Here is a 25,897-nt window from a genome sequence, read left to right as displayed (position 1 = left end):
ATTCATCCCACTAAGTCACCTGCCCATTCCAGATGGCTGCTAGGGTTTGGCTGAACATCCATCAAATCCTTGGGGAAAATATCAAGGTCTCAAACCCATTGGGTCCATCAATCACTTCTGGTGGACAACCTCAGAAGATTGTGGAAGATTGTGATAAAATGACACATACCCCCAACACTCCCCCATAAAGAACTAAATTAGCATAAGCCTCAAATCCAGCTTGTCAGCCATTGTATTTCAACAAATGCCCTTTCTTGATCTCTTTTATTTTTGATATGCATAGCATAGCACTTTATCTCAGTCTCAGGAACAGTTTGTTGCATTCAAGAACTCTGGAGATAGGCACACTTACAAAATACTTCTTAGTCTGCTTCCTGTACTCCTTCCGGTCTTTACTTCCTGTGAACAAATCAGCTCTCCCACACAGATAAACTAGACCTACCTCCTTTTTTGCTCTCTATTGCTCCTATCAACTGCTCTCCACCAATGATGCAGACTCTTTTCACTTTGGAGAGAATTCTCAAACCTACATGGGAAAGCATTATCTTTGATCTCAGCCCATATAGCCAATTCAGAATAATGTGACACTTTAAGGGGTCATTGCTCTTTTGAAAAATCAGAGACCTGAGTCTTATAGCTATGCATGCTTAGCCCTGTGTTATTTAATACACAATAAAAGCACCAAGTATTCATTGCAGGACAACTTCAAATATAAACGTTGTTACACGCATCTGAAAAACAAACAATGACCATGCTTAAGAGTTTAAAAAAATATCTAGATGCCATCACTAAGAACCTGATACACCTACAGGTAGTCCTCAACTTATGACCACGATTGAGCTCAAAATTTATATTGCTAAGTGGGAAATTTCTTAAGTGATTTTTGCCCCATTTTACGACTTTTCTTGCCACATTTGTTAAGTGAACCAGTTAAGTTCATAGCAAGGTTGTTAATAGCAAGGTTGTTAAGTGAACTTGGCTTGCCCATTGACTTTGCTTGTCAGAAGGTTGTAAAAGGGGATCATATGAAGCCAGGAAACTGCAACCATCATAAATACGAGTCACTTGTCAAGCATCCAAATATAGATCACATAACTATGGGGATGCTGCGATGGTCATGTGTGAAAAATAGTCATTAAGTCATTTTTTCAGTGCCATTGTAGCTTCAAACGGTCAACTAAACGAACTGTTGTAAATTGAGAACGACCTGTAATCCTAAATTTACAATCATCCATTTAGCAATCATTCTGAAACAGCATTGAAAAAAGTGACTTACGACCATCCTCATACTTAAAGTCACTGGAGGAAACACAGCTTTATTTACAAACGTCTCACCAGCTCAAGGTTGACTCAGCCTTCCATCCTATCTGAGGTCGGTAAAATGAGGACCCAGATTTATGCTGACTCTGTAAACTGCTTAGAGAGGGCTGGAAAGCAGTGTATAAGGGTAAGTGCTATTGCTAAACGAACCCGTTGATTGCACCCTTAACTTTTCTCATTACAAAATCTGTATCAAAACCTCTACCATCCAGGTGTAGTCCAACGCGTGCTTTTTGAAGGGCAAGCAGGCACAACGTGGAACCAGATTTTGCAAGCTCACTTACAATAAAAGCCCATTAATTCATACTTCGCGTCTTCCCAAATATCAGCTCGCCGACGAATAAGCATCTCCCAAAACAGTCCACTCAAAGCATCTCGCGAGAGGCGAAACAGCTGCACAAACATCACGCGGCGGGTGTCACTCAAGTACGCCGCCCCGCCTTTCAAAGGGGTTGTTCTCGTCTCCGTTGTGGCCTCGCCCTCTCTGTGACGTGCTTTTTTTTTTTTTTTTTGCCGGTGAATGCCCGGATGAGGCAAGGTTCGGAGCTGTGTCAGCGAGTAAGGCGATGCGGCTACATTGGCGGCGGGAGCAGTAGCAGCAGGAGTAGCGGCCGTGACAGAACACACTGGACGGGTAAGGAAGAGCGCGAGGAATAAAGCCGGGAGGGGGTGGGGGCACGGCGTCTCTCCATGCACGCGCCCGGGGCGTTCCTAGCTCGAGGCAGGCTAAGGCACTAAGAACCAAGTGACTCCCACCCCCCTCCTCCTCCTCCCCCCTACCCCCCCCGCCCCGCAAACCCACGAGTTCGGCCGCTTCAACTCCCTCACGCCGATTGGCTGCGAACTGACAACGGGGCAGATTTCGCCCGTCGGCTCTTTTTCCTATTAGTCAGAGCGGGAGCTCTTGAGCGGCGGCGACTGGCTGGGGACTGTGCGTGTCACTCAGCGCGTAAAGGAGCGGCGGGGCGGGCCAGGCCAGGATCCCCCCCTCCTCCTCCCCGAAAGAGCGAGTAGGACGCGTTACTCTTCTCTCCCCCCCCCTCCCACCCATCCTGTGGTCGTTTGGGCGGTTGAGGAAAAGGGCAAGCAAGGGATTGTAGGTCTTTTCGGGAGAGGGTCGCTGTCTCCGGGCTCTTTCGCTCTTCCCCCACCCACCTCAACCTCTCGGCCTGCGCCTCCCGGTGAAGGGGGACACTTTTCGGCGTCTTCTCCGGATCTGCCCTTCTTCAGGAGCTGCATAATCCGCCCTCTTAGGTCTCTTGTTAATGCTGAAGATTTCCGGCCGTTGCCCCCGTGACTCGCCTCAAGGCCCAGGTCTGTTTTTTTCCCCTCCATTAATCCTTAAGCCGGTTTTGGTTTTTTTTCCCCTGCTTCACGGTATCGCAAAAGCTGCTTATCCACCGCCGGGGCGAAGCATCCTCTCTCTCTGTTCGTGTTCGCGTTGCTCTCCTGACAGTCCTCTCGCTCCCTTTAAACCCATCCTGTGTCGGTTGCGGATTATGGGTTTTTCCTCTTCACTTCGTCTTTTGCTTCTCCTTGGGTCTAACCAAATAATAATAATAATAGTAATAATAGTAATAATAATAGTAATAATAATAATAATAATAATAATAATAATAATAATAATAATAATAATAATAATAGGAAATAGCCCATGCAAGCCAGCATTCTTGCTTTCCACAGATACCAACCGGATGTCTGGGTCGGTTTATGAAGCAGCCCCTGGTTTACAGGTGCTCAAAACCTCACTTTTCCCATTCATCTTGTTGAAACAGTCTATATAGCGCCTCTGGTGCGGTAGGGTCGGTTTTGTAAAGTCATCCTGGCCAATAAAGCATGGCTTCTGATTTTTTCTTCCCTGGAAATGGCTAATTTCAGTTTTGAACCTGGTCAAAACCAGATGGGTTATCAGCTGCTTTATTGTACATCCTGTGTAGTAACTCGCATCTATCTATGCGTATCAAATCTTAGGTGCCTTAAATTCCTTCCGGTATTGAAGACTGCTTGCATGACTCATTTTGAATGTGGTTTCCTGTGAGTAACATGTTAGTTTTGCCAGAAAGGAGAAGCTTTTTTTAATTTTTTTACAGTTGAGGTGACATGACTACAAAAAGCATGTCATAATATTTATGCTTTTTATATTGCAGTTTTAAACTTCAACTTTATATTTTTAGAATCAAACACAATAAGAACACCCTCATTTGTTGACATATTTTGCCCTGCTTATGTATGAAGGTGCTTTTGGTGCTTGTAATTGATACCAGAGCTATAACTTTGTTTTAAATCCCAAGGGCTAGAGATCTAGGTTTTGTTCCACAGCGCTCTTCCATCTTTTGCTCTGAAAGATAGATTTCACTTTCATTGTTCATTATATGTGATTGGATCAGAGAACAACAAACATGGCTGCTCCCGTCACATTTGATTTTAATCAATCTTACTTGTATCTTCCAATCTCTTCATATTCCTCTCCCAAGTAAAAGGGAAAACAAATGGCATGTAAATTAGAATAGATCTGTATTTTTTCATGAGTATCTGCAGTGGGCACAAGGGGCAGATGAAGAAATGCACATGAAGATAGCATGCAAATGCTATTTATATACTTGTATCAGATGTACAAGTATATTATAGTGGCATTTATTTGATAATATCATTGCATACATGGTGTCATTTTGGTGTCATTTTGCAGTTCGTGTAGACACTTTAAATCCAAAGTACCATTGCTTCTGATGCCTAATAAGAATTGCTTTCTAGGACCAACTTGTTGATATTTAGAATCCTCATAACAATATTCTGTCATGTTGGGAAAATGAAAAGTGTTTTGCTTCTCAGTTGGTTGCTAAGATACACAAATATACTGCTGATGTCAGAAGACTTACATTCCCCTGAGTCACTGAAACAATTTCCAATTGCTTAGGAGGAAGAAGTGGCAGGTACAATATTGTTCGATACTGAGCTGATGGAAGGTGATTATGAGAAATGCTTATGATGCAAAATAGCCATCAGCAAAACTAAATTCACCTAAACATTCACTTTTGCTTAAAGAACTTGATCTTCATTGAGATATACTTAGCAACACTGTTTGAAAAACTACCAAATAATTTTTAGAATATCCAGAAAAAATACTCCTCACTTGAGAATTTTAATTAATAATAAATTAATCTTTAACATGTCACAAATATATTACTTTTGTCACTTGGATTCTTCCATGTGGTAGAAAAGTTGTTACTTTTTTAAAAAGAATGCTTGAATTTCCTAAATAAATTTAGTGGAAGTCTTTTATGGTTGAAGACTATATTTTTGTGACCCTATAAACATGCTGAATGTGTTCTATAGATTTCATAGGAAGAAAGCTGCATATTTTGAAAATAGTGGTAAAGAGGGAGTGATATCTGTTAATTTTGTGGCTGTACTCAAAACCTATGTTCTAATTATCCACCTTAAGATGGATCAACAATATGCCCATAACTATGGTCTGCCACAATAAATGTGGGATTGAAAAATATTGATATTTCAGTTTTAAAATCAACTTTTACATGCTTCTTTAAAAATAACAGCTGTTTGTCAGGCTATAGAGGTGCTTCTCCTTTGAACTGATTCCAAGCAAAAGTATCCATTGAAAACTCAGTGTCATCTTTCTGGAGGAAAATTCTAAACATGTATCTTCTATATAGGCTGAGTTAGCATTACTTGTATAGTAATGACTTTAAAGAAAAATGACTGCCATAAAAAATCTTCAATTCTGTTTTATTTAGCATACTCATACTCTAGCTTTCTTCAGTCATTAAATGAGTTTATCTACTTTTTATTGCCACCCCACTGGTTGCTTTTTGTTTCTTAAAGTCTGTGTGAACATGTTTTAGTTTGTGTAATAGTTTATGGTAGCTATTTCAGGATCCTGTACATTTTTAAAAGTGCAGGGTTTTGTAACATATACTTAAAAATGTCAGAGGTCATTCCTTTAACTTGCTGCCTGGAAATAATTAGAGCAAGCCGGGAAGTGTGCCTGGCTCATTCTGATGTTTACTCAAGAGCCTCTGTAGATCTGAAGTCACATGAATGAAACTTGCATCATTCACAGAAAATCTGTTTTGCTAGTATGACTTACATCCATGGAAACCTTGAATACAACCACCGTTACATTTGTAAATGGAGACAGTGTTTCTTTGATTAATTACATTATGCATTGCCATTTTGTTAAGGAGGGAAACAACAGAAGTGTAATATAATCAGATGTTCTTGACAGTTATTAATCTGGTCTGTACAGTCATAATGTAGTTTTATTTGGTTCTGTAGTTTGTACAAACCCAACCAATTTAGTTTATAAACCATGGTTTTTCACTTTGTGTTTTAGGCTATTATAGTAGTCTGTGAATAGTAGTAAAGTAGAATAAAAAGCTGCATCTAATAAACCAGTTTTCTTACTGGTATCTGGTGACTTACTAGTTCTAGCTCTTTTAAGAAAATATGTATTAAAATGATTGTATTGTTTTGAGTAACTTGGCAGTAAGAAACTTTGGCTTCTGCTTCTTTTACACAGAAAACTAACTGAACTTAAGTCAGTTTTATGATATGTATGTAACACCTATATAAAAATCAATATAGGATATAATAATTCTTATTAAAAGATAAATATTGTAGAAACATATAGTTTACATTTAAGTGTACATTTAATATGTTTTAATACATTCATGTGAGTTTTTAGTCATTTCATGCTATAACGGATTTTTCTTTTATGTAATCAAAATATGAATTTTTATAACTTACTTTGTCATAATTGACTTTTCTGTGTACTTCCTAATAATAGTAGAGTATAAAATTTTTTTGTTTCTCACACTGGGAGGAGTTCAGAAGAAAATTAGGAAGGATTCCATACATGTACATTTAACCTTTATGTAAATTTTTCTCCTTTTAGAGAAAAGTCTGCAACAGTGGCAATGTTCTCACTGGGCTTTATCAATAGATCCAGTTTAGCCATTGTTCTTGTCTAGTTAAAGATATACTCTCTGCTTTTATCTTTTCTAATTAATGTATCATTAGCTATGTAGCTCTAACCACTAAGCATAGGTAGACTTTAAATTGAAATTGAAGCTAAAATTAGAAAATTGGTTTTATTTTCTAATTTAATCATTAAATAAGGACTGTGATTTGCTGATTTAGCACAGGGTAGTTTATAAGCTTAATATTACCCCAATCCCTAAATCAAGATTTTGGGATTGGGAATAGCAGATGATTAACTCAGTCAAAGACCTATATGTAAGCATGTAAAAATAGAACACTGTATTTAAGTGCAACTACCTCTGTAGCCGAATGAAATAACAAGGTAAATACTTTATTAAATGATTATTAGCAGTGGTGAATGAATAAAATGTAGCTACCCTTCAGAATACTAAAAAATGTCTGTCCACTAAAAGGAAAATGCTTTCTTCTTCCAAACTATTATGTTGTTTGTTAGAAGAGGCAAAGTTAGATTTGTCCAAGAAGCTGAATAAAAAGGGGAGCATTAGAATACATGTAAAACAGTATCTGTTTCTGTCTCTGGACAAGACCAATAGGTAGGTGGTGAGATAACGTATATCCCTGCTTAATTTGATTTGAGTGATTGAGTTAATATTATCATTGAACCAGACTACTTGCAAAAATTAGCATAGGGATACATGTGATAGGAGTCACAGTAAGATGAAAAATATCAGGGAATATGCATGAGATAATTCTTTTCTGAAGAATATGAATCCCCAATATTTACAACTGCATAGATTATGAGAATATTGTCCCCCAAGATCAAGACTTAATTCAGTACAACATAGATTTCCTGTGATTTTGTGCATTGAAGTATTTTTTCCCCATAGTAAATACATTTTCAGAAAAGAGATTTTAAATTTGGAAAACAATGGGTGGAGCGGTCATATGTTCTTATGTAGTTACTTCTGTATTAGAACATTTTGGGATTGCTATATGAGAATCCAATATATTATGGGCTCTTCTGTTTGAACACTACTGAACTGCACTTGTGTTAATATTGAGCATGAAAAACAGGAGTATGGAAATTGATTAATTTCTTGCAACTGGAAGATATTGCCCGGTTAGGTTCTTGAGCCAAGAATAGTTTTTCTGCTTGGCTGCTTTTCAGCAGCTATTTTCCATGCAAGAAAATGTACATACCCTTGCCATGGAACACTGTTAGGTCCTGACTTTATTTAAATAATAAATAAAAATCAGAGATTCAACAAACTAACACGTGAAAAAGTTTCTTAAGAGAATTCATTAATGCAGGTACATATGTGGGTGTTCTTGGCCAATATTAATCACACAGGTGAGATGGGCAGTGTAGAAATTTAATAAAATTTTTTGGGAAACCATAATATTTGACAATGCAGTATTGCTGTTTTCAGTCTTGTTTGATGCTACAGGAGATCTCTGTAGAGAATGAAACATAGTAATAGCTCTTATCTTGATATATCAGTTTTATTCTTTTCTGTATGTACCATATTTAATAGTTCTTTGATACATGTACTTGAAGGGGGGGAAGAGATGTCAGATACTTGAACTCTTATTTTGTGACATGCAGAACTCAAGCAATTTTCAACCAAGATTGTTTTTTGCCCAATTGTAGCAATCCCTGAAGTGGTTATTTAAAGGGTGAACTTTAGAGAAATTAATTTGATATGTCTTCTAGGTTCTACAAGATTAGCATTTTTCTTTTAATGAACACCCACTGTTATTGTTACACCCTGATTATGTAGAATGAATCTCTACAATGAATCAAGATAGTGATCATTCTCTTTGTTTTGCCCTTTGTTTTGTAAAGTTTAGCATATATTCCCTTTGGTTTCTTGTCAGTTTCATGTTATTTTTTAAAAAATAATATTAACTTTTTTCAAAATAAACAGTTTAAGAGACCGCATAGCAATATTTCTTAATTACATTGTATACATGGGGGTGTAAGAAAAAAAGCACTATTTTGTTTGAAATTTTTAGTTTAAGCTATGATTTTTTTGGATTTTAACCTAAGCAGTGTTAATATGGCTTCTCTCTTATTCAAATTTCATTGTGATCATATTCTAGGGTGTAACTTTTAACTAATTGTGTTATTTCCAGACCCTGTGATTGAGTTTATATTTTTTGCTAAGCCATAGCTTAGTGAATGAAAACAGTTGGTTTCTAATATTTTAATATTTTTAGCTGTAATCCACAGCTAAAAATATTAAAATATGACAGATGACTTTATCTAGGTTCAAATAATATCTTGTGTTGTGGTTTGTTAGATTTTATTCAGCACACTGTTGAAACCCTCTTTTAGATGCTTTGCTGAAGGCAAATTAATGTTGCATTACTTAATTGTATTCTGGAGTTTTTCTGTGTTACTCCCTTGGTACTATTTCTTTAAATTGCAAAGTCAAGTTAAAGACCTTAGGTATAAAAGCAGAACTGTACTGTAGTGATTTAGAAGCGCTGTCAGTAGTTTGTTAGTTTGTTTTTAGTATGTGCAAATTGTTTTAAATAGCACTTCGACTAAGAAGAACCAATATTACTATAGTAATAGGGGGTTAAGATTTATCAAGTCCAAAGCTTCCATTGAACAATTAGTACTTTCTCTGATGATATCTGTTTTACCTGCAAGGTTTCTGTGCCCTCTCAAAGAAAGATTTGCGTTCTAGTTCAGGGAGTTTATGTTGTTTTGTTTAGAGACCATGTACAGCGTATATAGATAGAAGGAAAATGGCAAAACACAAACAGTTCATTCACTACTTTTTTTCACTGTTTATCTGAAGGCTATTTAGTTATACTGAGTTCAAAAGCTACTGTACTGCTTTTTGTTACAGTTTCAACTTTCCTTTTTGGCTTGTTTTGGAGAGGGAGGAGGTTTGGACATTTCCACTGTTCAGTCATGTACAGTAGAGTATCTAGTATTTGTCTTTCATTGCTTGAATAAAAAATGTGGGTCACAGAACTGAAAAGAGCTAGACTTTCTGTCTGAGGGGGAAATGACTGATGATTATCAAAAATCACTGTTCTAGCTTTAGCTTTCATGAAGATGTGAGATCTGAGGAAGTCTGTAATTCTTCTCCAAAAATTTAAGATGAATCTTAATTTATTTTTGTTTATGTTAAAAATGGATACAAAGAATATTTAGGAAAACAAATATTAATGTTACAGTATAAGATCTGGGTGGTTTTTTTTATTCCACTGCTAGTATTCATTTAGCTGGCGTTGGGATTTGCACAATTCTGTGAAAGGAGGCAATTAGCAATGTACTAATTATTTGACTGATTCATTTTACAAGCTGGTCTGAGAATATGATTGAAGGGCAGTGGAACAATTATAATAAAAGAATGAGCTGCTGCTTAATATCTTTGAAAGTGAGATTAGTGTGTGGGATATCTATGAACATGACCCCTCGTCTTTTTTCAAAAGATCAGCAGCAATAGGAAACAATTGGTTCAAGATTGTAGCACGCAGTAGAATGTAATGCTGCCTCCCCCTCCCATAGCACCCCTAATTTAAATGTCTCTCCAGCTGATACTCTATGTCTTGTAAAAGGAAATTTCTGGTTAATATTTTGTAAAACTAATAGGCGGATTATTGAACAAGGAAATAATTGATGCCTCTCTTTGGATACTGTGATTCTGATTTAATTTTTTTCAGATATTCATATGCATTCACCCATAAAGTTTTTGTTTTAATTTGACTGGACATGAGAAAAAATATAACACTTCTGGCTTTCATTAAAAAAAAGTTGGATTTGCTGGTTAATTATTTTTGGAGATGGAAATTAGTATAACCACATTATTCCTGTGAGGTCATGAATAGAAGAACTGCCTTATAGCTTTGAAAAACTGACAGAGAGTTTACCTGGGAGCAAAGGAGATCTCATGATTTTATTAACTAAATAACTTGTCCCTTTTATAGGTAATTCTTATCATGGATTGTGAAGAAATTCCAGAGTTTTCAACTTCAGAGGAAGAAGCTGCATACTGGAAAGAGCTGACTTTAAAATATAAACAAAGGTATGATTCTGATACTGGGTTATTATGAGTTTTACTCTGATATTTGAATGCATTAACAATGTTCTCTTTGTGATCCAGAAGCCTGCAGATGGAAGCCAAATATCTCAAAAATAGCATTATGCTTGAATTGACTAGACTTAATGCTCGAGGATACATGAATAGAATCTCTATTGGAGGTGACCTTGCCCTATATGGAATCTCTTTTTGCAAACAATAGGGCCTTTATCACTTCAGAAACTCTGCTAATTCAGACTCTTGTGACATTTGTCTATTTTACTGGGGGTATTCTTTTCTAAAAGTTCTGCTTTTATTGAAGTATGATTTTACTTCCAAGGCTATCTAATTTTGATAAACTCATTCTTAGATAGTGAGAGACTTTGCCTCTGTTTTTAAAGACAGCTGGGAGGATCAGCATTACAAAGCACTCCCATGTCTGTCTAGATTTCCACTAAATATCCAAAGTATGTTCACATCTCCAACCACTTTTGGAGAAATCTGTTTGAATTTAATTTGTTCAGAATTATCTCTTTTAATCTGATTTTACAAAATTTCAATAGTGGCAGTTTCTTAGATAAACGGCAAAGGACATTGTATATGTATAAAATTATATATGTAAAGTTCTGATCGGCTTTAATAAAAAAATAAAGACCTGTACTATTGTTGTTTGTACTATTATTGTGCAAACTTTAATATATTATAGTAATAATAATAATAATAATTATAAATAATAATGTACTATTATTGTTGAAGGGATGCGGTGGCTCAGTGGCTAAGACGCTGAGCTTGTCGATTGAAAGGTTGGCAGTTCAGTGGTTCGAATCCTTAGTGCTGCACAATGGGTTGAGCTCCCGTTCCTTGTCCCAGCTTCTGCCAACCTAGCAGTTCGAAATCACGTAAAAAATGCAAGTAGAAAAAATAGGGACCACCTTTGGTGAGAAGGTAACAGTGTTCTGTGCGCCTTTGGCATTCAGTCATGCCAGCCACATGATCACGGAGACGTCTTCAGACAGCGCTGGCTCTTCGGCTTTGAAACAGAGATGAGCACTGCCCCCTAGAGTCAGGAATGACTAGCACATATGTGCGAGGGGAATCTTTATCTTTACTATTGTTGCAATTGATAGAGAAATGCAGTGCTTTCTAATATATTGACAAGTAGTGATTTGGCTATTTGAATCCAAAGTCTAATGGATACTTAAGATGAAAGTGGGTACATTGGCAGCATCTGTTGATACTGCCATAAAGAACTATGCCTTTTCCTGACTTGCCAGCAGCCTTGAAAATGTGCATTGGAGTTAAAGCTACAGTATGCCAATAGAATGTGACAAGGTCATTATAGCCTCTCACTATTGTCTTTATTCCCTTGCAAGTTTGGAAAAAGACATACCTTCATTAAGAAGGTGCCAATAGGTCCAGTGTGGGTGCCCATGTCCCCTCAAAAATATTGTTTCTGCTTTACAACTAAATAGCCTCATATCTGTATTAATCATAAAAGCATCTTCCTGGAAAAAATCTCTATTCACTATTATTCCTGTTATAGTTTTCAAGAGGCCCATGAAGAGCTGGCAGAATTTCAGGAAGGCAGCAGAGAACTGGAAGCAGAGTTAGAGGCCCAACTGGTACAGGCTGAACAAAGAAACCGAGATTTACAAGCAGACAACCAAAGATTAAAACAGGAAGTGGAAACCTTAAAGGTACAGCTTGGGAAGGAAAAATATCTTCTGCTATTGCACAATTCTTTGCTGTAGAACAGAGCACTTAGATTATACATCTAAGTGCATATCACTTTTGTTTTAAGATTTTTGCAGTCTTTGATAAAATTGCAAGTCTACTAATTTCAACCCAAATCAGTGGGTTGTTGAAGAAGTGAAGTTTCCTAGGTCATGTCTTGTAACTTTAAGAATTTAAGTTAACTGTTTCCTCTTCTGTTCAACTGTTGTTAACAAGAATATTTCATGCTAGGTCCAACAATTGTTTATCGCCAGAGTCTTCCAGAGCAATTTTTTTCTTTAAGATCTAAAGCACTGCATAGCTACATTCAGACAGTAGCATAGAAATGTATTTAAACTTCTTGGATTAATTTCAGAGGTATAGAATTTTTCATGTCCTATATTTTCAGGAAAAACTTGAACACCAGTATGCACAAAATTATAAGCAAGTGTCTTTATTGGAAGACGACTTGAGCCAGACTCGGGCAATTAAAGACCAATTGCATAAATATGTAAGAGAGCTAGAACAAGCCAATGACGATCTTGAGCGTGCGAAAAGGTAAGGAATGTTGGTGATTGCCAGTTATCTGACAGAAGAAAGCATGTATTGCTCAGGTTTTTATTTCCTTAGTGCTATAAACGGTTACTTGATATTGGTGCAGTTCTGCAACTAAAACTAAAGTTTGTCAGACTCCCCAAACCACTTTCATTTTTTATATTTTCTTCTGAAACTGAATTTTGTTCAAAAAATCATGAAGTAATATTAAAAAACAAACATCACATTTTCCTTTGATTTTTATTCAAATTCTTCTATATAGTTTTTTATTTAACAAAGCTTAATGATTGAGTAGACAGCAGTGTTTATGGATGATATTGGAGTACTTTCTCCTAACTAATATCCAGAACATTCTGTAAGAAAACTAGTCAATTGCTTTAGTTTTATTTATTTAGTTGTATTTGATATAGAGCATTAAGAATAAGACAAGTAAGATAATGGCTTGAATTTTTTTTAATTCACTGTATACCTATTACTAGCATGGAGAGCTGCCATCTTGTTCTGCATTATCTTTATCGACCCAACTAGTTCCTGGGATGACTTATAATTTGTTCAGTAATTTTCTGTCTTTGACAGATATTGAATCCTCTGTTTTTTGATGTTTCTTTACCTCCCACAGTTAAATGTCTAACAAAGAGTTTATTTCTTCTTCTTTCTTTTTTTTTAATTTCTAGGGCCACAATTGTTTCTTTGGAAGATTTTGAACAAAGGTTGAATCAAGCCATAGAGAGAAATGCTTTTTTGGAAAGTGAACTGGATGACAAAGAATCTTTGCTAGTTTCCGTGCAAAGACTGAAAGATGAAGCTAGAGGTACTACTTAATATATAGCTGCTAATTAAAGTTGTAATAATGGCAAACTCTGATTTCCTAGGTTATAAGAAAGTTGCAAGATAATTTTCTAGTTTTGAAGTGCAGCTAAAGTTCATCTAATGTATTCATATTTTTATGACTATTTCATGAACTGTATCAACTGTTTGACAAGAAGCACATTCATTTAGGCTTATTTGACATCAGATCCTGGGATCAATCCATCTTCATCCCTGCTTAGTCTGTGAAATCAAATCAAGCAACTACAAGGCCTCCAATTTGGTGGTGGTGACCTTTTGTGAGGCATAGGAGTGTCTCAGGAATGAACAGAATAGTAGAATGAACAGACTGGGGAGAGGGGAAAGGTTTTTATACTCATAGCTAAAATATACAAGTTTGCCAATTTTTTTCTTAAAATTTACAGATTTAAGGCAAGAACTAGCAGTACGAGAAAGACAACAAGAAGTAACCAGGAAATCTGCTCCTAGTTCCCCAACCCTGGATTGTGAAAAGATGGATTCAGCAGTCCAAGCTTCACTGTCACTGCCAGCAACACCTGTTGGGAAAGGCTGTGAAAACAGCTTTCCCTCTCCAAAAGGTAGAATATATACATATATATTTTCTGAAATACTGAATCCTTATATTACAAGTAGAAATTGAGCCAGGTTTAATTATTTACATCCCCATATATAGCTGTTTTTTGTTCTCAAAATATTGAGAACAATATTGGAACACTGACATCCATTTTATCTATAACTTTTTTCCCTTTGTCCTCTTTAGCTATAAAATATGATCTATCTTAATAGCAATGTAAGTTAGGAATTTAGAACACTAGCAGTAAGAATTGGTTGACAAAAAAGCCCAAAGAGCCCCACCCTTAAAATGTGGCAAATTGGATCATGTGACCGCATGATGCTGCAAATGGTCCTGAATGTGAGCCAGTTGTTAAGTGCCCAAATTGTGATCATATGAACACAAGGTAATTTCACAATTGTAAGTGTGAGTACTGGTTGTAAGTCACTTTTTCCAAGGCCCTTGTGACTTTGAAAAATCATAAGTCAAGGACTATCTGTATTGTTACCCTTACATTACACTGGGTAAATATGCATGTTCAGCCTTGAAGAAAGTGTGGGAAGTGATTTTATGGAAACAAGATTTTATGGAAATCAGTGTTGTATATAGAATTGTTTTAGTCCTGGCCACCAAACTTTAGGCAAAATATATTGCTACGACACTTACTCATTGAAATATAAAGGATCCTGGTGTGGGGTTGCTCTTTGTTACTTTTGTTGTTGTAAATGCTTGAGTTTTGGACATTGTAATTATGTGACTATTCTGTTGTATTTGTGGGTTTGTTGCAGCTATTCCCAATGGCTTTGGTACCAGCCCCCTTACTCCATCTGCCCGAATATCAGCTCTCAACATTGTAGGTGATCTTCTAAGAAAAGTGGGGGTAAGAACTATGCTCTGCATCATGCTATCTAGCTATGGCTGTTTCTAAATGCTATCTATGTGACATACAGTACAATTTCTCACATGCATTGAAATCATAAGTTTAGTTTAGTTTATTTGATTTGTATACCGCCCTACTCCCGAAGGACTCAGGGCGGTGAACAGCCAAGCAATAAAATACATAAATACACAAAATTTAAAAACCAGATAAAATAAAATTAAATCATTTTGGCCCGGACAGATTAAAACACCCCAATAATTTAAAAACAGATTAAAATTTACATATTAAAAGAGGGAGGAGATTAGGCCAAGCCCGCTTGATGGAATAAAAAGGTCTTCACAGCGCGGTGGAAGGTGCGCAGATCCGGGATCCTCCATATCTCTGGGGGGAGCTCATTCCAGACGGTAGGTGCCCCCACAGAGAAGGCTCTCCCCCTAGGGGCTGCCAGCCGACACTGTTTGGCTGACGGCACCTGGAGGAGTCCCTCTCTATGAGAGCGTACTGGCCGGTGGGAGGCTATTGGTGGTAGTAGGCGGTCCCGTAAATAACCAGGTCCTAAGCCATGGAGCGCTTTAAAGGTGGTAACCAAAACCTTGAAGCGCACCCGGAAGACCACCGGGAGCCAGTGCAGTTTGCGCAGGAGAGGTGTCACATGGGAGCGCCATGACGCTCCCATTACCACCCGCGCGGCCGCACTATGCGCCAGTTGGAGCCTCCGGGTGCTCCTCAAGGGGAGCCCCATGTAGAGAGCATTACAATAGTCCAGGCGGGAGGTGACGAGGGCATGAGTGACCGTGCGTAACGAGTCCCGATCCAGAAAGGGACGCAACTGGCGAATCAGGCGAACCTGATAAAAAATCCTCCCGGTCACGGCCGTCAGGTGCTCTTCTAAAGACAGCTGTGAATCCAGGAGGACGCCCAAGTTGCGAGCCCTCTCCGTGGGGGCCAATGATTCGCCCCCAATAGTCAGTGATGGCGTCAACTGATTATATAGGGACGTCGGAAACCACAGCCACTCGGTCTTGGATGGGTTGAGCCTGAGCCTGTTCCTCCCCATCCAGATCCGTACGGCCTCCAGGCACCGGGACATCACTTCAACGGCATCGTTGGGGTGATCCGGGGTGGAGATGTACAGCTGGGTGTCGTCAGCGTACTGATGGTACTCCACCCCGAAACCACGGATGATCTCGCCCAGAGGCTTCACATAAATGTTGAACAGGAGAGGCGAGAGGACCGACCCCTGCGGCACCCCACATATGAGGGGCCTCGGGGTCGACCTCTGTCCCCCTGTCAACACAGACTGCGACCGGTCAGAGAGAAAGGAGAACCACCGCAACACAGTGCCTCCCACCCCTAACTCTTCTAACCGGTGCAGCATGATACCATGGTCGATGGTATCAAAAGCCGCTGAGAGATCTAACAGGACCAGGACAGAGGAGCACCCCCTGTCCCGAGCCCTCCAGAGAGGTTTCCTGCCCAAACGGGGTTGGACTGGAAGACTTGCAATGTTCCTTCCAACTCTGTTATTCTATTTTATTCTAGTCCAGTGAAAGGAAATCACTTGAAACGGAATGGTTTACTTCATTACATGAAACAAATGTTTCTGTACTATTATTATACTAAGGAGAATTGAACTCATTGGGGCTTATTTAGAAATTTAGAATTGTGCTATTTGCATAGTTTGAATGACTACATGGAGCAGCAAATTTGTATATACAAAGGAGGGAGGGATTACATATGTTTACTTGGAAAGAACTGGCCTGGGAATCAAGCATGTACTGCTAGATCAACAGCTCTGTGGTTTCATGTAGGGAGAAATGACAATAAAATCTAGCATGGTAAGGTTAATATTATTTAGAGTTCAGCATCTTGAATCTTAGCTTTTACTAATTCTTTTTAAAAAAGTTCATGACTATGTTAAAAGATGAACAATCAATACAGAGTGCATGAAATTTTACAAATCTCACATCTTACAATCAATAAAGAGAGGTGCATATATTTTCAACATTCTATTCCCAATTCCTTTATTACAAATACTTGTACTTGTACAATACATCTTTAACTGGCTATTATCATTTTTAATGTTTTCTTAAAGTATGCAAATTGCAGTTTCCACTACTACAGATGTTGATGGATAGTAAATAATTGGTTGCTGTTTTAGATAATTTCTCTGTGGAAGAATACTTGAAAGTTTCAATTATGGGCATATTTTTAAACTCGGTTCTTAACCAAAAATGTATATTAAGAGCACTTATATTTCTTTGCAAATCATTTTGCCCCAAGTCATTCTTTATACTTTTCATTGTGATGTGGCTCCTAATAATTCTACCTTCTTTAATCTTTCACCCAGACTGTTAATATATTCTGTTTTTTTCATTCCTTCTCAGGCTTTAGAATCCAAATTAGCTGCTTGTAGGAACTTTGCAAAGGACCAGGCATCACGTAAATCATATGTTGCAGGAAACATAAATAGCAGTATGATCAACAGCAATGGCATGAAGTTCTGTCATCCAGGACATACAACATTTTATGACAAAGCGTAAGTTTTGTTTTTACATGAAGTTTTAGAGAATTGTTTTGCATAAGGTTTTCCCCACTCTTTGATTCATAAACATCTTCCTTTTTTTCTTTTTTGTTCAAATAAATTCTGACTCCTTGTGACTGTAGTGACTAGTCCCTGCAGTTTTCCTAGCAAGATTTACACTCATGATTTGCAATTGACTCCTTCCTAGGACTGAGAGTGAATGACTGGCCCAAAGTCACCCAGATGGCTTTGTGCCTAAAGCAGGACAACAACTCATGGTCTCCCAGTTTTTAGCCTAATGTCTTAACTACTGCATCAAACTGGCTCTCTTTCTTTATTTTGGCATAGGCTCAAACTTTGCTTGTTATATACCTTTTCCTTAATGAATGAAAAATTGGAATTTATATATCTTCCACCTGCATTGCAGGAAAGATGACAAGACAGCCCAAAACAACTTTATATTTTGTCTTTGAACATTTTTATGAATGGGAAAAATGTTCCTAACACTAAGAGTCATCTCATACAAAAAGAAATCAGAATTGCTTGATTTACTACACTTTACTTTTGACTTCCAAATATAAGTAATATTTAAAAGTGAATAACATTGAACTCTTCAACTGCCATTCATTAAAATTGTAGAATACTGTTTTCATCTACCCAAGAAATATATAATTAGCCACAAGGTTTAAAATATTTTGTGGCTGTGTCACTTTCTTTATTTTAATTGATGATTTCCTATATTTTTTTTTCTTTTTTGAATTACTTCAGGATCAGTATTTCTGATATGAGCTTATTGAAATTTTTTTTAGCTTTGGATGACTCCCAACTATAATCATCCAAATAATTAGGGATAACTGGAAGTAATATAGATATCTTATAAATACTGATTAGAAATAGTGTTAAATATAGCAATAGAACAAGCAAATGATTGAGTGAAGGGAATAAAAATGCATATTGAATGAGAGATTCCATTGTCCTTTCATTATTTTTCAAGGGAGTTTCACAGTTTTGATGGTACTGCAAATAAGGCTCAGACTGATGCTACTCCTCACAACTGTTCTTCAAATTGTGGGTTTCTATATTTTACAGACCTAAGTTGCTACTTAAAATAATTTGGGGTAATAATATTTAGAGTTTAAAACTGAAATTCTATATCTGACCAAAGACTAAACTAAGAATCAGCCAAGAAAGTTGTTGAAAAATTAGAGTGCAACCTGAACCTTTGCAAGTACTGGCAAATACTGAACATTGCAAATACTTTTTAAAGATAGTCCCTCACAGACTCCATAAAAGCAGTAACTTTGGCATGAACAGCTATCTAGGACTGATGAATAATAAATCCATATTAAAAATTGAGCTCTTCAAAATATTATAAGGAAGAATTTGGAGAGACGTCTCTGTAGGCTCCTTTTATGCCTAGCCAAATGTCTGTGCAACTTGCAGAACAAGGATATGTCTTGGCTGTTTGCACATGGGCAGGATAGAAATGATTCATCCATACAATTACTATTAAAGTCAATTCCAAGTCCAGCAATTCAAACTAGCAGAGTTTCCAATCTTGAATTTTGAAGCACAAATTAATAACAAAGAGGTTTTTTTTTCTCCTTGAACCATGATATAAGTGAATTATATGCTAGGAAAAGCTCACTCTTATCAGTGACTTCTAAAATCTGTTTGCTGGATTGATTTTTTTTCATCAAAATTATACAAGGGGCAATTGATGCACCAGAAGCATTCAAAACATACATGCATTTCATATTGCTCCTTGCTGCAGCCTTTTTCTTTAATCATCTTTTCTCTTCATTCTTCATAAAGATCTATTTATTTTCGTGACCCTAATGCTTTCTACAATGTTGATTAGTCTGGCTTCTTCCAGATTTCACTCTGTGCCCTTTGAAAACCTGTCTCCCTTAACTTGGAGCATGCATTTCTGCAACTGCTAAACATCTTTTCAGTCTGTCAGTAATCAATCCCTTTTCTTATTCATTCTTGATGTAGCATACAAGAACTTCGTGCTTATCAATAGTCAGCATACATTTAGAGTAAAACAAAATATGGTACATTGCAGTAGATAACTGCAGTTGTCTCTTAAACAATAGTACAAACCTCACATAGTAAGCAGAGATTATTTAAATACATTTAAAGTTAAAACAGCAGCAACTTAAATAACATCTTGTTATTTAAGTGATCCAGAAGCATCAACAGCCATTTCTCTGCACTGCTTCTGCTTTTGGTTAGTGTTGATATGTCATGGTCATGTTTGGTTAGTGTTGACATATGTATCGTGTAGCTCTTCCTGTGCTGCTTCCACTTACTTCCTGTCTTACCTGCTGCCTCCACTCCCAATCCAGAACATGTTCATAAATTTGAGCATCCAAGTATGAACGGATGAAAATCACTGCCTAGGGCTGAACTTCTTACATTGAAAGTGAGCTCAGGCATGCCCGTTCTTCTCCTCCTTCCTTTTCTTTCTTTCTCTCTATAGCCCCTGTAGTGTTCTCCCTGCCCCCAATTGTCGCTGGATCCTGAAACAGCCACGTTTGCTTATGGACCCGACCCAATCTGCTGCTGCCGCTGCCTTATGAATGGCCTATAGTTGGGTGGTGGGACTGACTGAGGTAATTTGCTCATTGCTGTATTGCAGCCTTTGCTGCTATTGTGTTATTTGCTTTGAATTCTCTGTTGGCTTTCTATAGAGTTACAAATGTTAGCTAATTCAGCATGATAAGATGTATACTAAGCTGATGTCAGAGTTACAAGCAGAATGCACTGTTTGCATAGGAAGTTTATTGAAGTTGATGACAGAGCTGTTGAGGCTTGGAACTAAGAAAATTGAGGAGGAGTTTGAGGTGCATGTTTGAATTAATGGATGGTAGCTGAGACACAGTGAACTTGCTTTTTAGACCTTGTTGTGAAAAAAGTAAAATTGGGTGTTCGCTTTGGTCTTAACCCAAGGCAGAATTGTAATCTTCTATTAACTTGGCATTCATGTACCTTTTTTAAATATTCTAAACAATTATCTTGATGACTTCATTTAACTGTTGCTGAAAATTCATTTGAATAGGCCTTCTCCACAGAATTAACTAGGGATGTACATTGATGCAGGCAAAAACAGCTTACACTGAATGGCACAACCAACTAGCTGGCATTGTTTACAAAAACATCTGCACGGTGTATGAGGCTCGAAGTCAAGATGGCGTGGAGAATAAGAGAGTTAAGATCCTGCGGGACTTCCAGATCCAGACAGATAGGCAGGTACTAGTCAATTGGACATTTTGGTAATAGACAAGTAACAGAAGATAGTGGTGGTGATAGATGTAGTGGTGCTAAGTGTGACAATAACACCAGGAAGAAGGAATATGAGAAGCTGGAAAAGTACCATGCTCCAACACATCCCAGGAACAATGTCAGAGCTCTCTGTCTCAAAATAAAGGCAGACATATAGATGATAAATATGCCTGAATCTAGACAACTTTAACAATCCTTGTTAGAATACGGAAAGCAATTCTTCCTTTTATGGCTGAAAAACTGGGTTCTAAATCAAAACTACCTGTGCATTTGTGAAATGAAATTAATTTCCAACTTTCAGTCATATTTTGCACAAAAAGTATATTTTTTAAACTATTTTTCTATCTCTCCCATATGTTTAGGTCAGATTCCCTACATATTTCATGGGTAATTGTGCCTGGTTTGGTGTGATGAGCTTGTTTTTATGCTTGGAGATTATAGTTTATGTGTATTGTCCATAATGGATTTGGAACTGACATTATTAGTCTAATAGCCTCTCTTTGAATTTTCTAATATGAATTTCAGTAATTAGTAATATGTAATTAATACATATTACATTAGTAATGTTCTAATTTTGTCTTGATCCTTTCTATGCATGTTACTTGAATGGAACACATGGTATATATTGGATTGAATTGTATATTATATAAAAATTTGGAAGGCATAAAAAATCTGCTCCTTCACAAAAGGAAAAGTGGGAATTCTGTTGCAAAGTAAATGCTTCTTACACATTTTAAACTTGAAAAATGCACTTCCTATTAATTCATATAAATTAGTGCTTGACAGATGTCATATAAATTTAATATAGAATTCAGGTAATTGCTACAAATATATCATAAACTGAATAGTGAACTACTGATTCATTATTTTTTAAATATGGGCTTGTTTCTCTTCTGCCCCAATAATGAAATAAGACAAAAATGAAATTTAAAACAGATACCGAGGATTTTATGATAAAATATTTTATTACTTGATCTGAAATCATCTCTTTTCAATCAGCGCTACCAAGAAGTATTCCAAAAAGTCAGCACCATGAGGTAAAAGTGACTGAATGGTGAACATATCACAAAGAATAATCGCTTTTACAAGCTGATTCAAAAATGTCTTCAAACAACAATGTTAGTTGAAAGTTCAGCCATGAATAAGATTATTATTTTATAGTGGCATTGAGTTGTGTAGTTACTATCATTTATTTATTCATTCAATTTAAGCACAATCCAACTCCCAGACTAACACTGGGCAAGTTGCAATAAAATTAAATAGAATATATAAGATAAATACAGAAAAGATAAGTACAAAGAAAAATAAAGACCAAATGGCAAGAAATGCCAACAAATGCAAATGGTATGTGTGGATGCACGCATACAATCTGACAGGATCCCAGCTACTCTAACCCAAGGCCTGGAAGAACAAATAGGACTTTAAGGCATTCTGGAATGCCATCCGTATAGAATACCATCAGCAAAATTTCATTTCAGATGTCAGATTTTATAACAGAGAAGGCACGCTTCCTGGGTCCCAATATGTAACACTGTTGAATTGAAGGGATCTGAATCTTGCCAACCTTATCAGCTCTCGTCAGCCACAGAAGATAGACAGTCCCTCGAGTAAAACGGGACCTAGGCCATGTAGGGCTTTATAGGTCATAACAGCAGCTTGAATCACTCCCACAAGCATAATGGTACACTTTGTGGACCAGGGGTGGCATATGGGCATACTGAGGCATGTCCTTCACTGCCCACACCACTGCATTCTGGATCAGTTGAAGCTTCCAAGTGGACCAAGGGCAGCCCCATGTAGACACAGAATTGCCACAGTCAAGCTGCAAGTTAACTAGGCCATAAGTAACTGTCTGGCATGTGGGAAGCTCATGTAATTGATTATTGCAGAAGTTGGAATTGAATGGGCAATTAAGTAAAACAAAATAGTTGTTTTTTGCCTTGCATTTTTTTGCTTTTCTTGATTTAATCTGTACTCCTCCTAACATATTTTGTTTTGTCATTAGTTGCAAATGATTCAGGCATCTAAACAAAGTTCTGAGAGTTATATAACTGCTTGCAGCTCAATTTTTTAAAATAAATTATACTATAAATGTTACTAAATTATAGCAGTAGAAGAGTATAAGGCGTGACCAAATCAATTTTTAAAAGATTTCATTAATTCTAGAAGAAAATAATTCATAAGTATTTCTTCTCAGTTTTCCCCAAAATGACCACAATTTCCACTGAATGAATTGGAGATCTGGGGGATCATTTGTTCTGTCTTCTTTCTGATACTATACCTTGTGTTACTAGCAGTCTTTATTAGTATTGTTGCCTGCCATGAGTTGATTGGTATGGAATCTACAGTATCAAGTGTAGCTTGGTAGGTGTTTTCAATTGCAATTTTTTATTTCAGTTGTTTTCTTTCTTTTTTGTTTGTGTTTCAGTTCATGACATTTTGTATTGCTTAACAGTGTGATTTCCTCATTGTTTAATAGTAAGAATCGGTCTTTTTACTTTTCTCAGGGTAGCTTTAGAGTACCAGCAAAATAGGAAAAAAAATCTTCAAGATTTGTATCACTATCATTTAGCTTGTTCTGGGAAAACACAGCTATTCTTGGATTTCATTATTATGACTTGCTGGATTTGATGATTTATAGTTGGTGAATTAGAGCTGATGAATTGAGCAACTGATCAATAAAGTTTTGATTCTAATCCAACCTTATGCCTTATGAATTTCCTTACTTGACCTATAGTTTCTAGCTGCAATCTTGATGAGAATAGGTAGGGGTCCAGTTAATGTAATGTTACTGGGAAAATGTTTTTTGTCAGAATTTAGAATTTCATTTCATGATATGTTTATATTTTTGTTACATAGTTGGGCAATGCATTTTAAGATTTGAAATAATTCTCAAACCTAAAAATAATACCAGATACAGAAGAATTATACAAACTATTAGTTGTTTGGAATAGGTCAGACTGGGATCCTGGAACTTTGGAATCCATTTTCCAGACAAAATCTCACATCTTTGTTTCTGTTCTTCAAAATATATAAATAAAGAATGGAAATGTACATAAAGGAATAGAATGTATAGAAATAGAATGTATATAATGTTTACAATGTATTGAAATGTATTGTACTAGAATCAATGTATTCTAGTATTGATTCTAGTTGTATGAATAATGTCACAAATCTGTTAAATATGTAATAGAGATATGTAAAGAGAAAAAATGCAATAAAAAAAGAAAAAATATAGTTTAAAAATTAGTCATTATGAAAAGAAAGACTAGAAAATTAGACAAAAAGGCAGTTTATGCTGATTTGTTTGAAATATATAAGGGTTAGATAATGTAATACTTTTTCATAACACCACAATTTTTTTTCAAAGGGTTTAAATCCATTTTCCTTAGCATAGCTTGCTGTAACTGTATATATACAAACTAGTTTCTGTATCAAGTAAACCATTTTACTTACTCTGCAATCCTTCAATCATAGTTTTGATCTACAACTTTGTAAAGGGTCGATTATGAGCATCTTAGTACCCTGCTAGTCTTTTGAAATATTTTTTTTATATTGTCAGCTTGAATTGCAGTAAAAGAGGTTGTCACATTTACAGGTAGGCTAGCTTTGGGACATGTAGCAGTGACTGTGTCACGTCTCTGTGTCATCTTTATCAAATTGAATCTTGACAAAGCAATGGAAACAGAAGCTGGTCTGGCTAATAGGAGGTCAAGGTTTCTAAGGCAGATGCTAAACATACTAAATTAAGTTAGCCTTCTTGGTTTGTGACTGGATGACCAGACCACAGTATTTCCTGATGAGCCAAGGGTTTATATATCTCACATGTTCACAGTGAAGCAGCCCCAAATATTAACATCGTTGTTGTTATTGTTTTTAGAAAACGGCTTTTTATTTGTGTGGAGTGTTATCCTTTATTGTATTTATCTCTCTAGAGAACTTGCCATAAATGGATGGTTTTCTTGCTTGAGTTTTGGGAGTTAATCAGGTTTTTTTTGCTGTCATCATAGGACTAACATAATCCTGTTAGAGAGGGGGTATAATTTGTCAGTGCTACTTGTTAACAATTTTTTCTTCTTTGTCTTGTAGGGCAGTCAACGGGTTTGACCAAGGCCCACCACCAGGTCTAGGAGCATCCAGACCATCATCTGCACCTGGCATGCTCCCTCTGAGTGTATGAATGGATTGCAAAGCTATGATGGGACTTGGGTTTTGTTCTTGAAGGAATAAGAAAAAAGCTGCTTGTGATAGTTTTCTGTTGGCACCCCCTGCTGGAGCTGAGTGGGTGTTGCAGAACACAGAAACTGCCCAGAAAACCAAGCACATACAGAGCACTCCTTGTTAATACAGTCTATTTTCTTCTATTTCCATCGTGGACATTCTTAAAATGGTCACCACTGATGTCTCTCTCACAGATTGCAGGAGTTGCACTTGCCCAAATCACTTCCTTTTTTCCACCTCTTCAGTTTTGTATGTTGGCTAGCTAGGGACTACTTTGATGCTGGGTATCCTATGTCTTTCACATTGTACAAAGGACCCCAGCTCTCCCCCCACTTTTATTTTCTGCATAGGTCAATTCATTTTCAAGGGAAGTTTTAGAAATCCTCTGACCAGTGGATGGATTTGGAATGAATTTTTAACAAGTTTCTATGAGGGGTCTTTGTACCTAGCAGCACCCTGCCAAAGATCTGGGTCGTGGGTCATGGAGAATATTTAGATGTGGCATCTCCCTATGGAGCATAATACATTATGCAATTATGCCAAAGTTGTTCTTTTCTAAAATGGAGACATACCCTCAGTTCAGCAATTCCTTCGCAGTCAGTTTTATCCTACTAAGTTGGCTTTCCCTATTTTTATTTCAAGAAAACTGTGGATTGGACTTTTAGCTGCTTGGTGACAATTGCCCAAAAGCAAAGGAAGGAGAAAGGAATTAAAGCCAGGAAAGACTAGGGGCACATTGCTACTCATAGCTTGAATTTTGTCATCCCTTTCTTGTGTCCCCTTTGCTGCGTTAACTGTTTACATTTGTTTTATTGTACATAGATTTGTAAACATATTTGCCTAAGATATTTGTATATAACTTGGGCTTTCTAACTTTATTTATTAAGACTTCTGAGGCATGTTTCCCTTAGGACAGTACGTCAACTTTATGTGGTGACTGCCATCCTGTGGTTTCACAAGAGAGATGGTCCTAAAATAAAGATCTTTTAATGTGGACATATTTGCTTTTCAGAAAA

At 36.9% G+C, this 25,897-nt stretch overlaps 1 protein-coding gene and 1 long non-coding RNA gene across 10 annotated transcripts in view; one reads left to right on the top strand and one right to left on the bottom strand.

Annotated features, from left to right (window-relative positions):
• LOC148115428 (uncharacterized) overlaps window positions 1-1,787 on the bottom strand; it is a 7,595-nt gene extending 5,808 nt beyond the window's left edge. The window contains exon 1 of the long non-coding RNA XR_015732517.1: window positions 1,605-1,787. This is a non-coding gene — a long non-coding RNA (uncharacterized LOC148115428). The remainder of the gene's footprint in view (window positions 1-1,604) is intronic.
• On the top strand, window positions 1,766-25,897 carry NDEL1 (nudE neurodevelopment protein 1 like 1). 9 transcript variants are annotated; one of them, XR_015732516.1, is made up of 11 exons: window positions 1,816-1,954; window positions 10,228-10,325; window positions 11,863-12,016; window positions 12,442-12,590; window positions 13,262-13,398; window positions 13,820-13,993; window positions 14,757-14,848; window positions 17,236-17,387; window positions 19,858-19,990; window positions 21,023-21,047; window positions 24,750-25,897. XR_015732516.1 is itself a non-coding variant. In XM_034407884.3 (10 exons), the coding sequence occupies exons 2-9, from the start codon at window positions 10,240-10,242 to the stop codon at window positions 19,955-19,957; spliced, it is 1,044 nt and encodes a 347-aa protein (XP_034263775.1). In that variant the 5' UTR covers window positions 1,816-1,954; window positions 10,228-10,239; the 3' UTR covers window positions 19,958-19,990; window positions 24,750-25,897. The 9 variants fall into 9 exon arrangements, 7 of the variants coding, with proteins under 7 accessions (XP_034263790.1, XP_034263775.1, XP_087743429.1 ...); XR_015732515.1 differs by lacking the exon at window positions 1,816-1,954 and adding an exon at window positions 2,034-2,634; XM_034407884.3 differs by lacking the exon at window positions 21,023-21,047.

Source organism: Pantherophis guttatus, chromosome 2 (genome assembly GCF_059756535.1).
Source record: "Pantherophis guttatus breed Tessera chromosome 2, ASM5975653v1, whole genome shotgun sequence".
Lineage (NCBI taxonomy): Eukaryota > Metazoa > Chordata > Lepidosauria > Squamata > Colubridae > Pantherophis > Pantherophis guttatus.
Note: the sequence above shows the minus strand (reverse complement) of the source record. Positions and strands in the feature narration are given on the sequence as shown.

Bases quoted from the DNA above. Each gene is read 5' to 3' on its own strand.
- NDEL1 (XM_034407884.3), top strand. From the start codon at position 10,240: ATGGATTGTGAAGAAATTCCAGAGTTTTCAACTTCAGAGGAAGAAGCT. The intron at 12,591-13,261 runs GTAAGGAATGTT...TTTAATTTCTAG, and splicing joins GATCTTGAGCGTGCGAAAAG to GGCCACAATTGTTTCTTTGG. The intron at 14,849-17,235 runs GTAAGAACTATG...ATTCCTTCTCAG, and splicing joins ATCTTCTAAGAAAAGTGGGG to GCTTTAGAATCCAAATTAGC.